At 49.2% G+C, this 13,887-nt stretch overlaps 2 protein-coding genes across 5 annotated transcripts in view; one reads left to right on the top strand and one right to left on the bottom strand.

Moving 5' to 3' along the window:
- Positions 1–13,887, bottom strand: part of TM7SF2 (transmembrane 7 superfamily member 2) — a 28,997-nt gene that overhangs the window by 3,074 nt on the left and 12,036 nt on the right. For 2 of the 3 annotated variants that reach the window (XM_089482883.1, XM_089482884.1), the window contains exons 3-9: positions 4,414–4,647; positions 2,950–3,109; positions 2,021–2,217; positions 1,535–1,589; positions 815–1,009; positions 440–543; positions 49–168 (exon numbers count right to left, since the gene is read on the bottom strand). In XM_089482883.1, the coding sequence (XP_089339009.1) occupies positions 49–168; positions 440–543; positions 815–1,009; positions 1,535–1,589; positions 2,021–2,217; positions 2,950–3,004 (726 nt within the window). In that variant the 5' untranslated portion in view covers positions 3,005–3,109; positions 4,414–4,647. The remainder of the gene's footprint in view (positions 1–48; positions 169–439; positions 544–814; positions 1,010–1,534; positions 1,590–2,020; positions 2,218–2,949; positions 3,110–4,413; positions 4,648–13,887) is intronic. The other variant, XM_089482886.1, reaches the window with a different exon arrangement.
- LOC149302208 (intelectin-like protein) lies at positions 5,413–10,539 on the top strand. 2 transcript variants are annotated; one of them, XM_089483304.1, is made up of 8 exons: positions 5,413–5,519; positions 6,105–6,260; positions 7,011–7,175; positions 7,767–8,014; positions 8,672–8,830; positions 9,379–9,499; positions 9,767–9,870; positions 10,311–10,539. In XM_089483304.1, exons 2-8 carry the CDS (start codon positions 6,200–6,202, stop codon positions 10,461–10,463), a joined length of 1,011 nt encoding a protein of 336 aa, XP_089339430.1. In that variant the 5' UTR covers positions 5,413–5,519; positions 6,105–6,199; the 3' UTR covers positions 10,464–10,539. The 2 variants fall into 2 exon arrangements, with proteins under 2 accessions (XP_089339430.1, XP_089339431.1); XM_089483305.1 differs by lacking the exon at positions 7,011–7,175 and having other exon boundaries at positions 5,415–5,519.

Here is a 13,887-nt window from a genome sequence, read left to right as displayed (position 1 = left end):
CAGGTGAGGAGCTGGTCTGCCGTCTGTCGGTGGCCGCGCTGAACCCACCTCGTGCCAGAAGGCGTCCACCACATAAAGGAGCTGGAAGCCGTTCACCAGGACCATGGCCAAGGAGGGGTTGCCCCTCAGTTCGGTCTCCTTCACCAACATGCCCATGTTGACCAGGGCCTGGAAGACAGAGGGACACACCTGAGCACAGGTAAGAAGGCAGAGGTCTTCCAGGGCATCACAGCTTTGGCAGAGAATTTGGCACCCAAGGCAGAAATAACATTGAAAGAAGAGATACAGTGTTGGCCATACAGCAAAGTACAACAACATCCCAAATCCACAAGACAGTGGAGTCTCCTGCGACTGAGACGCACAGTTCCTCCAAGGCGAGTCTCCCAGTACAAGCCAGTAACCCCATTGCCGCCATTATGGGGCCAGGAAGGGCACCTACCCATCCCAAAAGACCCGGACGCAGCTCACAGAAGAACTTCAGGTCAAAGGCCCCGAGACGCGGGTTCAATTCGTGGCCCATGAAGAAATCGTAAATGGGGTTCCCTGCAGGGAGGAAGAAACCAAAGACTGAAAATGCATTCCTGTTTCAATGCAGGTCACAACCAACGAGGCTGTGGTTGGGGGATTCTGGGACACATTATACCAAAAAAAGGTGGCACTCCCTATTTTCTTGCCCCCAAAACCAGCATTTGGGAACCACTGCCCTAAAAGGTTGCCCACCGCTATACGCTCCAGTCCAAAGAGACCCCACAAGGTCTCTATTGCTTGTGGGCGTCAGCCATGCAGAATCTTCCTCCGCCAATGCGCAGCTCACCTGAATTCCCACTCGGAGCCAGCACCGTCTCGGGTGCAAGCAAGGCCTTGACGTAGAGGAAGATGCTCAGAGCGAAGGCCACCAAAGTGGCGGAGGCAGCCAGTTGCAAAAGGTGGTCGTAGATGTAACTGAGGCGCAAACCCGCCGCTAAGCCGGCTCCGATGACCAGTGCCGTGACCATCATGGCGTGGGACCCTGGGCCACAGAAGGGGATAAAAGCATCTTGGAGGACAGAGGAAAGAGATGCGCCAACTTTATTGTTTAGCTGGGAACACATAGTTATGGCTTCTCATAGTAAATTTGGAATAGCAGATGCTCCAGGGAACCATATTACTGGTAAGAGTGTCCAGATGTGGGCTGGGCTGCATTCATGTATATCAGCACTTCAGGGTGCATTGCGCATGGATCCCTATGTGCTTTGGTCCCAATGTTCTTCGGTCACTTTGCCAGCTCCTCTGCATAATAAGAGTAGCCTCTCTACTGGACATTACAGAAATGGCCAGTTTTAACCCCCGCGGACATAGATCAACTTAGACGTTAAGTCCCCAATGGTATTCTCTAACTTTACACACTTACACATAAATATAAGTTGTGGTGACCACTCTCATTGTAACCATGTGCAAGCAGCCTCTTTTTGTGTAAGAAATGCCCTTTCCCTCCCTGTGGCTGAGCATCGCGCAATGCGCCCAACCTCACCCGCTTTCCCCAACATTTACGGACCGTTTATACGATACTGGAGCCGCGTTTTGTCTCGAAGGACTGTCCCTTCCGTCACCTGTTGGGAAAAAAGAACAAAATTCAAGATAAAGGAAGAGCCGAGTTCGAATCCCAGGCTGGACTTAAAGGGACTTTATGGAGAAACTATAGTCTGATTTGCACTGTGGAAATAATAAGGTAGTTTGGCACCGCTTTAACTGCCATGGCATCATGTTATGGGGTCTGAGGATTTGCAGTTTGCTGTGGCACCTGCATGGCAAAAGGTGGATTGGACTATATGACCCTTAGTAGTCCCTTCCAACCCTAGGATCCTATGTATTTCAGCATGGCAGAAGAGGGTTGGACTACATGGCCCTTAGTAGTCCCTTCCAACCCTAGGATCCTATGTATTCCTGCATGGCAGAAGGGGGTTGGACTATAGGACCAAATCCCAAAATTCTGTCGCATTGCAGATGTCAAGGCAAGGGCATGGCTAGGATCTCTCCTTACCTTCCCCATGGGCAGCATGTAGAGCAAGGCTTGCAATGCCATCCAGGCCAAAACCAGGACGAAATCCCGGGGGCTCCATAAGGAACGGAGGGTGGGCAAAGGCAAGGGCAGGCTCCAAAGGCTGGCCTCCTCTGTCCTGCAAACCAGCAGCAGGTAGAAGACAGTGGCGGGCATCAGAAAGGTCAAGACGGCAGCCCCTGCGGAAAGAAAGGTCCAGGGGAGAAGATGGAGGGCAAGGAAGTGGTTAAGCGTGTACTGTGCCAAGGGTGGCCAACGGCATCCCAATGTCCCCCATCCTTGACGTTCCCCTTCTGCGCTATTTGAATCCAAGGAGAGAAGGCAAGGGTCCTACAAGGTCTTGGGGGAAATGCAGCTTTAATGGGGAGGCAGGCAGAAATCCAACAGGAAAAGCGATCTGACGAAGCAGCAATGCAGTGCAGCAAAAGCTTCACCGGTTGGATATCTCTCCATCTTGGAACACTATTAAAGGTACTGTCTACCAACCATTTTGAATTCAGGCTGCACCCACATTGCAGTTTGATGCCACTTTGGCACCCAGTGCTGCATGCCATGGGATGCTGGGACTTGTATATATTTAGTATATTAGTATAACGGTGTGGCGCTTCGAGTGTCAGCCCATGCCTCCGGAGACCAGGGTTCGAATCTCGGCTCAGGCACGAAACTCACAGGCGGAAGCCCAAGGCAAACCGCACATCTTTCCGATTTACGGCGACCCAAAGGCAAAACTATTGTGGGGTTTTCTTGGGAAGATTGGTCCAGAGGAGGTTTGCCAAGGGCATCATCCCTCGAGGCTGAGAGAGTGATTTCACGGTTGATCCAGGATTTGAATCCTGGACCCCAGAGTGCTCAAACCTCAAACCTTCCGATATTTTGGTTGGGAATATTCCCTCCTGGACCCAATGGCTCACCTAGGACACCCCCAAATTCCAGTTCTTTGGTGCGTGGGACCTTGAGTCGATCCATGATCCGGTGGAGCAGATCCCAGGCCAGAGAGAGATCCTTTCCAGGGGATGTTTCCTCTTGAGAAGCTGTGAATTTTCACTCCTGGGTTTATTGTTAGGCCTGGAACTGAGAAGAGGATTTGTTAAGCTCAGGTTGCATTTCGCTTCCAAATTTGAAACAAATGTGCTCCTTGATCCACTGCAAATCCCATGCGCCTTAAAAATGCCAGTGGAAGCATTGCCCACGAAGCCCACCTTCGACAAAGGACTCCTGCGCATTATGTGCAGATTGGGTGTGCATCTGTCCCTGTCTTTGTGTGGGTTCGTTCCTTTCTTTTTTTAGCCGTGATTCACCCGGAGAACATGCGCAAAGTCCCCAGAGAGGACCAACGCCAGGCCCAAGGCTCCTCTCCATAGATTTGGGACTTTTTTAAAGGTCTGGGTGGCATTCAAAGACAGAAGCATGCGTCTTTTTTTGGGATGGCATTGTGCCTTTGGAGAAACTGGCCTGCCTTGCAAGGTTGGTGTTACTGTCATCATTGGAAGTGCATCAGCACTGCGGAAATAATGCAGTTTGACACTGTCTTGGCTCCATGCTATGGAGCAATGGGATCTGCAGTTTGGTGAGATGACCACAATAATAACAATAACAATAATAATAATCTGAGGAAGCTATATAATAATAATAATTAGCATCTGAGAAAGAATTAGATGCATCTGAGGAAGTAGACTTAAGCCTGCGAACGCTCATGCTGCCAACTTCATTCTTTCAGTGAGTCTCAAAGGTGCTGCAATATCTCTCTACAATTATTATTATTATTATTACTATTACTATTACTATTATTATTTCTTGTGCCGGATTGTGGCAGGAGGCAACAACAATCAACAAACCGGATGCCTAATAAAGGTTGAATGAAACGAAATGTTGTGACATTAACAAACCAACAACATGCAGCTACCATGTCTTTGCTGTCAGAGCGCTCTGGTGATGCCACAAACTACAAATCCCATGATGGTAATAATAATGATATTATTATTATTAATTTCTCCCCATGGATCGAGGCGGCGAATAACAACAATTAACACAAGCAACATCGATTAAAACACATCACTTAAAAACACACATCGGCTTTAAAATACAATGCACACACATTAAAACAATCTGCCTTTGACATTCACCCTTTACAATTCAGCATTTAAAAACCACTTGGATAGTCGGAAGAGACAGGTAATTAACGCTCTTCATTAATTATCGATGGAGACGACATAGCAGTTAAAATGGTGTCAATGTGCATTAATTCCACAGTGTTCGGTTCCCGGCCTCTCCTTTTTTCATATGCATATTTTGCGCATGTTAGAGTTAACACGCGCAGCCTTTATTCTATTCTGTTTGGTTGGGGTGTTCCCTCTGCTCTCTGAAGGGAAGCTCACCTGTCCTGGAGGGATGCAGGATGCTTTGGTCGGATGCCGCCAGAGGGTCTTTCCTGTGGCCTGGTCCACCTGCCGCCCAGGTTGCACCAACGCACAGTAGCACTACCAATCTCTTCCCATGCTGACCTTAGCAAGGGCCAGCCAATGGCATCCGGAGGTGGAAGAACATCTCAGGCCCAGGGACCTATCAGACTCCGGAGGAGTGTCTGCATTTGCCATTCCTCTCATCATCATCTGCAAAGAAAGAGAGATGAAAGCAAAGCTCTCTGCTTCCCACTCCTCCTCCTTTCCCTACTCATAGGGTCTGGACATAAAGGGACCTGTGTCTTGCAATTGTGTGCGCATGGAATTGTTATCCCTAATCCCACTATTATGAATTCCCTTGCCTTTTCTGCTGACCAAGGTTGTGCATGCGCTGCAAAATGAATGCACTTTGACACTGCTTTGGCTCCACGAATCCAGGGCTTTGGTGCTTTGGTGAGCTAGAAAGCTCTGGGGTGACAGCAAACTACATATCCCAGGTTCTCATAGCATAAAGTGATGGCAGTCAAAGCCATGTCAAAAACGCATTAATTCTGCCTTGCATGTATCCCAGAATCATAGCCCTGGAAGAGGCACCCAAAGGCCATCCAATCCAGCCCCATTCTGCCACAACCCAAGCACTCCTGAGAGATGTTCAAAGATGGAGAGTCCATAAATATAAAGAAAGGCGCATAAAACGGCCCACTAATACACTCTCTTCCCATCATAAAAGTTCATCCTAATGTTTAGGTGCAACCTCATCTTCTGACTTGAGCGTACTGTCTCCAAAGCCGTCACCAGAAGTAAGTCATGTGCAGCAGCGTGGCATAGTGGTTTGTACATAAAATATCCCAAGAGAGGTTTCATGCTCACTCTGGGCACTTTTCCTGTTCTAGGAGGCCTTGCCGTGCGCTGTCCATGTGTGTCAACAACCTCTGACCGCTGCCAGCTCACTTGCCCCACTTTCGCTCTCTTGCGCCAAGGTCGGTTTAGCCATTAATGGAGACAAAGCGGGGCTTGAACCCACAACGCAGAGCAGGCCTTGTGTCCCGCTTTTGTGCCACGAGAGGAGAAGCAGAGACAAGGTGAGCTGTGAATGAATTCTCCCCTCCTTTTCTCCAACTGTAGATGCAGAATAAAGTTGAAGGTTTAGGGTTAGGGTTGCCTAGTCCTTGGTCTCCCCATATAGACAGAGGACATGGAGCCTGGCATGGGTCCCCCTCTTTGCTTGGTGCCCAAGCATCGGCATAGGAGGAAGTGAGACCAAATGAGTGGTGCTTAGAATCCTCTTATAGGAAGCTGTAGACTTTTGCAGTGAGCCCCAAACCTTGGTCCTCCAGATGTTTTGGACCTTGGCTCGCAGACGTCTTACACTTTGGGCCGGCTGGGAGTCAAAGTCCAAAACATCTGGAAGGCTAAAGTTTGGGGACCAACGCTTTTTGCAACGGTTTTGCAATGGTTTGTGGCAAATGCACATGAAACGTCAAATCCTGGAGTGCAAAAGGAGAGAGTGAGCGCATGGCAGCTAAAGTCCTATCAACTTGCAATAGCTGTGTGCCCCCTGGGTAGACCCACTCTTGGCCATTTTCTAGCAACAAGCCTTGGAGGATGCGATAACATTGCTATCTCTCCCAAACCTACATTTCTTCTCTCCCCAAATTTGCATCCAGAGCCAGGGCTGGCATCTTGCTTCTTTTTCCCTGGAGGGCTTGAGTGAATTCTGGACTGTGGCTGATAGGAGAGGGTCTTGCAGCTCAGAAAGACGATGGGATTTGTAGTCTTCTTCCTGCTGTGTGCCTTTATGTTCCCCGAAGGCCGACGGTGCGGTAAGTGCAAATCTTGTTTTTTAGAGGACTCTAGACTTTTGGTTTGTTGCCATCAAGTGGACTCCGACTTCTGGTGACCCACGAATGAGAGACCCCCAAATCCCTGTATCTTCCATAGTCCAGCTCAGGTCTTGCAAGGGCAGGGCTGTGGCTTGATCAAGTCCCTCCGTCTGCAATACGGCCTTCCCCTTTTCCTTCCACTTTCTACCTTTCTGAGCATGATTTAATTTTCTATGGAGCCCTGTCTTCTCATGATATCTCCAAAATACGATAGCCTCGGTTCAGTCATCTATGGAGAGTTCTGGCTTGGATGGCCCCAAAACATTGGTCCTTTTAGCATCCCATGTTATCAGCATTCCTCTCCTCCAGCACCACGTTTCCAATGCTTTCCAATGCAATCCGCTTTCTTCACTGTCCCATAGAAATGGGAAATGGGATGGCATGGACCATTCAAACGTTGGGATTCAATGACATATCTTTTAATTCAGGATCTTGCCTTGTTCCTTCGTAGCATCCCTTCCAAGTCCAAAAGTCTTTTTCCGGTTTCTTGACCGCCGTCTGGCCAAGGTTCGAATCCCCATTTGGTCATGGAACGTGGATTAATACGTTTGCCTTCAAATGGATAAATACATCATTCAGAATTAAGTTAAGATTGGCCAATTCTAGCAAGTCTTAAAGAAAGAAATGGGACGTTGTATTTGTTGTTGTTGTTCTTGCGGATGTCTGCTACGATCAATCTGTTCCTTGCAGATACAAACAACTGCGTCTCTTTCCTGAAGCGGGACATTTTGGACTTAATGGTGAGATGGGAAGAAGGGGACTGCCTCCAAAGGGACCCAGGGCTGCCCCCCGCTTTCCCCCAAACGCTGCCCCGAAGCTGCAAGGAAATCAAAGCGTCCCTGGAAGGAGCCCCAGGTGGGTCAGAATAACCGTACCCCGAAAACCCCCACCAAAACTAGGGAAGAATCGCCATTCCAAAAGGTGCCTTTCCAAATGCAATGGACACTTCTGCACACCCTTTTCCCCAGTCTCTGAGCCTCGCAGCAACATGGGGCCTGCAGTCCTTTTGTTCAAGATGCTGCAGATTTGCAAAAGTATTGCGCTTGGGGTTGCCATTGCATTTCTACAACGGAGCCACAGGTTGGCACACCTTACAAAACGTTTTGGATGTCATTAGGGTTACTATTACATTTCTACAACAGAGCTATAGATTTGCAAACCTTACAAATTGTTCTGGAATATTATTAGGGTTACCATTAGCATTTCTACATAGCTACAGATTAGCAAACCTTACACAATGTTCTGGATGTTATTCTACTTAGGGTCGCCATTTGCATTTCTGCAACGGAGCCACAGATTTGCAAAGCCGCATAACGTCAAGTGGGGTTTGGGGGGAATCCCAGTCCAATAATTTTATTTTCCCTGGATATAAAAACAACAACAATAACAACAACATGATTCTGGCTGCCGTGAGATGTTTCATACGTAGGTTTTTCCTTTCCAAAGACGGCTTGTACTTCTTGGCCACGGACGATGGCGAGGTCTACCAAACCTTCTGCGACATGACCACCGACGGAGGCGGATGGACTCTGGTGGCCAGCGTCCATGAGAACAACATCCATGGGAAATGCAGCGAAGGAGACCGCTGGTCCAGCCAGCAAGGGAACGACAAAAGGTGGCCCGGCGGAGACGGAAACTGGTCCAACAACGCCACTTTTGGCTCCGCAATGGCGGCCACAAGCGACGACTACAAGGTGAGGCTCTGCTTCCCAGATTTATGCGACAGAGATGCAACACTAAACCAGGGTTTTTGGGGTGTACGTACATTGCAGGAATAAAGCAGCATGGCAGCATTTGCCGTGGCTGCCTCCCGCAGAAATCCTGAGATTTGTCTTGTCAAGCAGCAAATCCCTGGGTTCCACAATATGGAACCACAGCCCTTAAAGTGGTGTCAAAGTGCATTATTTCCACCTTTCGTGCCTGGTTTCTGGCCTTCTCCAATGCAAAGGTATGCAAAAGTTGTCCTACAGATGACAAAAAGGTTGATACAGACACATCTACACTTTAGAAATAAAGCAGTTTGATGCCATTTTAACTGCCGTGGCTCCATCCTGCAGAAATCCTGGGATTTGCAGTTTCGCGAGACGTTTAGCTTTCTCTGAGTGCACCTATACTATATTAATAGCGCAGTCTGACGCCATGCTGCAGAAATCCTAGGATTTGTAGTTTGCAGCCCTCTTGGGCAGGGAAGGTTTTGTTAAAGCCGCAAATCCCTCGGTTCCATGGGATGGAAAATAATACAACACTTAAAGCGGTCTCCAAATTTGCATTATCCCTACGTTGCAGATGCATGAACCCTCCCAGTCGCACCCTTGCCATGCTTTATTTCTCGACCGTCCTTTGCTTTCCAGAACCCCGGCTATTACGACCTGGAAGCCCGGGATCTGGGCATCTGGCACGTGCCCAACAACACCCCGATGAAGGAATGGGCCAGCGCCGCTTTCTTGAGATATCACACCGAAACGGGGTTCCTGGCTGCGGAAGGGGGCAACCTTCTCAGGCTCTTCCAAGTGAGGAATGTGGCGCTCAGTTTCTGCGCCATTCGCAATCCGGAGTGCGCCGTAGGGCTCTAGAGTCGTTATGGCATGAATTCGCGTAGCGGAAGCAGGAGTCACCCTGGATCTGAGCTGCAAAAACCTCTGTGTGATAAACACTTGAGTTTTGGGGGACTACAATTCCCATCACCCCCCAAGCAACCCTCATGGCCCTGGCCCTGGAGGATGCTGCAGGTTTCCAGAAAGGAGCCTGAGGAGGAAGAGGGCTGCATGGCCTGGGGATGATGGAAATGGGACTTCTTACTATTGGAGGACTACAATTCCCATCACCCCCCAACCAACCAACCCATATGGCCCTGGCCCTGGAACCCTAGAACCCTAGACGTCTCCATCTCTGGTGTGATAAGGACCATTGTGGCGCAGTGCTTTGGAGCAGTCACACTCTCTCAGCCCCAGAAAACCCTAAGAAAGGACTTGCAGGCACACAACAAGCGCCACAAATCTTGCGCATGAAGCTAAGCATCCCTTCTCCCTTCCTTTGAGTCTCCTTTCTTCCTTTCCAGAAATACCCGGTCAAGTTTGGCATCGGCAGCTGTCCAGACGACAACGGTCCGGCCGTGGCGGTCATCTACGACACTGGCAGCGCCCAGCAGACCTCTGTCCACTACGCCCCCAATTCCCAAGGTATGGCTTTCGTTTCCTCAGGTGCCATGGTCTTTTGCATGCCTGGCTTATAGGGCTTTGCTGGAAAAGCAAGACTATAAGGTTTGGCTATCTCTGTTCCTTCTTGGAAACGATGCAGCGCTTTCCAGAGACTCATAGCATAATGAATACGAATATTGCAATGAATTAAAAATCCAGGTGTTACAGCTACCTGACGCCAAGCTTTTTCTGATAACAAAATTATTATCTAACCCTTCCCTTTCTCTTTAAAAACCATGCTTTTCCCAGCTCACCTCGAACCTGGCTTCATTCAGTTCCGGGTGTTTAATAATGAGAAGGCAGCCCTGGCTCTATGCGCCGGAGTCCAAGTCACCAGATGCGACAATGAACATGTGCGTAGCTTTTCCCATTTGCTCTTCTCTAGATCCCACAGTCCAAACCCTAAACATTTGGGGTTTGCTTTCTAGATCCCACACCCCAAACCCCAGCTTCCCTTTATTTTCTTTCTCAAACCCAAACTCTATGCCCAATCGCCCACCTTTTCTTTGTAGACCATGATTCAGTTCTTGATCCCTCACTCCAAATCCCATCCATCCCTATGTCTTTTCTCGACCCCACTATCCAAACTCTCCCCAGTTTGCTTTTCTAGGATCCAAAAGGCCAAGCTCCCATTTTAACCATTCCTTTCTCGACCTCACCTTCCAAACCCCTTGCCATCCAGGTTTCCTTTCTAGGCCCCTCATTGCAAACCTCAATCCTGCCCCTCTTTCCTTCCTGGATGCCATGATGCCCCCGACCTGAATCCCCCCATTTTCTCTCTCTTCTCCTCCAGATCTGTGTCGGTGGAGGCGGCTATTTCCCCGAAGGCAGCCCTCGCCAATGTGGGGACTATGCAGCCTTTGACTGGAACGGATACGGGTCCCACACCGGATGGAGCGTCTCCAAACAGTTGTTGGAATCGGCCATCTTGCTCTTTTACCACTGAAGCTTGCAGGCAAAGCGGCCCTTGGAAACGTCAAGCAACTTCCCTTCCCCTTTGGGCATAAAACAACCAGAACGTTGCTCCGTACTTTCCATTTCATTTATCCGTTGTTTCTCTCTCTTCCTTTTACCATTTACACTGGGACCATTTACTCTGGAACCATTGCACACTGGGACCATTTACAATGGGACCATTGCACACTGGGACCATTTCATGCTGGGACCATTTACAATGGGACCATTTCACACTGGGACCATTTCACTGGGACCATTTCATGCTGGGACCACTGCACACTAGGACCATTTACTCTGGGACCACTGTACACTGGGACCATTTACAATGGGACCATTGCACACTGGGACCATTTACAATGGGACCATTGAACACTGGGACCACTGCACTGGGACCATTTCATGCTGGGACCATTGCACACTGGGACCATTTACTCTGGGACCATTGCACACTGGGACATCACTAAGTCCGCATCAAGCTCCGTAAAGCTTGCACCTTTTTTTAATTTGGGAGGAAGAAGGCAGGATAGGCATTAAAAGAAACACATAAATTGGATCTTTCTAACCTTGGCATTTAATTTGCACCTTCCTCCAAAATGGTTTCAGCTGCAACAAGGCAAGAGACGTGTGTCGTCATCATCATCATCATCATCACCACAAAAAATAATCTGGCCATTTCTCATTCCGACCTGCAGGGGGCACCCTTGCCTTAATTTTAGTTCTTCCTTCAGAGAAAGCCAAGCAAACCCTACTCTTTCCCCCTCTCTCCTCCTCTGCAACATCTTCAGCAAATTGCATGAAGCAGGGGATGATTTTTTTTTGGGGGGGGGGGGGGGGGCTGGACCCAAGATGGATGCTCTAGCCATTGCAAGACTGGCATCTGGGCATCGGAGTCGGAGAAAGAGGGATTAGGAGGGCCTCGGTTCCAAGGCCCCAACGACCGCTTTTGCAAATGCAACGCTTATAGTTTAATCTGACCCATGGCCTCTTATCAGGGAGCTGCGCATGGCACTCGATAATAGGTTACTATAATAGAGTTTGAGGTGGAAGCTGCAGGGAAGCAAACCCAAACCCACAAAGCAGTGATATCTTTATTGGGCCAACAAGAATGCATAAAATATATGACACAAGCCTTTGAAGCGCCACCGGCTTCTTCCTCAATGATCAAAAATCATACAGAAGAAAGAAAATTGACGGTGTTAGGAGAGTCACAGGTTTTTGTCTTGGATGTTCCTTCTGTTGCCAGTGAAGATGGCATTGCGCTTTGTAACCAAGAATTGGCGCCTGAGGCTTCATCTGCACTGCGGAATTAATGCAGTTTGACACTGCTTTAGATGTCAGGCCTCCATCCTGTTGAATCCAGGGGTTTGCAGTTCTCTGACAGAGAAGGCGAAATATCCCACCAAACTACAAATCCTGTCATTGGCTAGGATGCAGCCATGTGCAGTTAGAGTGGCACTGATCCAAGTGCAATGTTCTCTCCGAAAGCCCCATTGTTGGGCAAGCTTACATAAGCGTCCCCTCGATCTCGGCGCTTCCTAGAACCCAATCTGGGCGTCTTCCCAGCTGTTTGCCTTCCCTGGGCTCAGGGCCAGGCGCCTGTGATCTGGGCTTGGCCTCCTCTGGATGTATATCATTTGGAGAAAGAGAAGGAGAGGATCTTACAAAAGGGCTCACCGGGTTATAGAAACCCTCGTCCACTGAGAGTCTGGGGTTTGCAATCCCCAAAGGAACCTTTCCAGGCCCTGAGTTATCAGATCCGTAGTTTGCGGAGGCACATTGCTCTCTGAGAGAGACTTCCAAGGACTTAGCGGAGCTGGAAATCCCAGGATTCGGGCGGCTAAAGCCATAGCCATTAAAGGGGGCTCACAAGTCTACAAGTGCGTAGTTAGTGTGCCAAAAGGGAATGTTTTTTCTCCTAATGTGAATCTGTTGACTTGTATCCTGCTAGTCTCTGGACCACAGAGAAAAAGCTTGCTCTGTGGGCTAGGAAGTGCTGGGGCGCAACAGGCATGTGCGAAGCACACCAGAAGTGCCCGACGTGCGTCAGTAGTGCCCAGTGTACATCAGGTGTACCAGAGGCACACCATAAGCGCCCACACAAGTGCCTGGTGTGTTTCCAAAGTGCCAGATGTGGAAGTGCCTGATGCACATCAAGACAATTGCACATCGGAAGTGCCCGATGTGTATCAGAAGTGTCAAATGTGCGTCACAAGTGCTTGATGTGTTTCCGAAGTGCCAGAGGCAGAAGTGCCTGATGCACATCAGAAGTGCCCAATGTGCATCAGAAACGTCAAATGTGCATCACAAGTGCCTGATGTGTTTCCAAAGTGCCAGAGGCAGAGGTGCCTGATGCACATTGGGCCAAATGCACACCATAAGTGTCCAGTGTGCATCACAAGTGCCTGGTGTGTTTCAGAAGTGCCCAGTGTGCATCAGATGGGTGTGCATCAGATGTGCTGGATGTGTACCAGAAGTGCCAAGTGTGTGTCAGAAGGGCCCAAGGCACATCAGACATGCCAGATACACGTCAGAAGTGCTGGATGTGCATCATAAGGATGCCAGCGTGCTTCAGAAGTGTCAGATGCACTTCAGAACCCAGTGTTCCTCAGACGTGCTTGATGCACATTGGCACACTCTTGCCAGTGTCCTGATGCATATCTTTGCAATCCATTGCCAGGGTTCCTTTGCACCCAAGAACACCTCCCTTCCTTCTTCATCAGGAGCCCAGCAAAATCCAAACGTAAACCCTGGCATTTCATTCCTTTCTTTTGTAAAGCAGTGATGCTCCAGTGGGAAACTCCCCCCCCCGGGCAGTGTTGCCTATCAGTTAGGGCTCCTGCCTTCCCACTTGACTCTCTGCTCTGGTCCTGAGTTCAAAGCTGGGAAACCAAAGCCAAGGAGGCAGCTGCTGCTGCTGCTGGCATCTGTTTTCCTGAGAGAAAGAGGGTAAATATTATGTTCCCTTCCTCGATTGCAAAACTGCTTTTGCGGTGGAAGGGAAAGGTACACCACAAACAGCGCATGACGGAGTGTAGTGGGTTCATAAGGGAGGGATGAGCGGAGAGAGAAAGAAAGACAGAAAATAAAAGAAGGGGGCGGAGAACTGGCTAGGAAGAAAACAAGATTGTCTTTATTGACTCAGACCAAAGGAGTAGGAACAGGCGGCAATAAGGCTGGTGTTCAACAGGTTGGGCTCCCAAAAGCAGAGAGAGGTTGCAAAAAATAGGCAATCCATCCTTTGCTTGGAAAGGACACACTCTCTGGCCACTTTCCCTGCCTCTTTGCTTGCGCATAGATGCAAACCTGTGGCCTCTTGTCCACGTTCCGTAAGGCATGAATGGTCATTTAGGGCATATGTTTTGCAAAGGTCCTCATTTGACAGCTTGACCGGTTGCCAACTTTGCAACCAGGCC

Source organism: Sceloporus occidentalis, unplaced genomic scaffold, assembly GCF_023333645.1.
Source record: "Sceloporus occidentalis isolate IW3139 unplaced genomic scaffold, rSceOcc1.0.p SCAF_20, whole genome shotgun sequence".
In the NCBI taxonomy this organism is placed as follows: Eukaryota; Metazoa; Chordata; class Lepidosauria; order Squamata; family Phrynosomatidae; genus Sceloporus; species Sceloporus occidentalis.
This window is presented reverse-complemented; position numbering and strand designations above follow the sequence as displayed.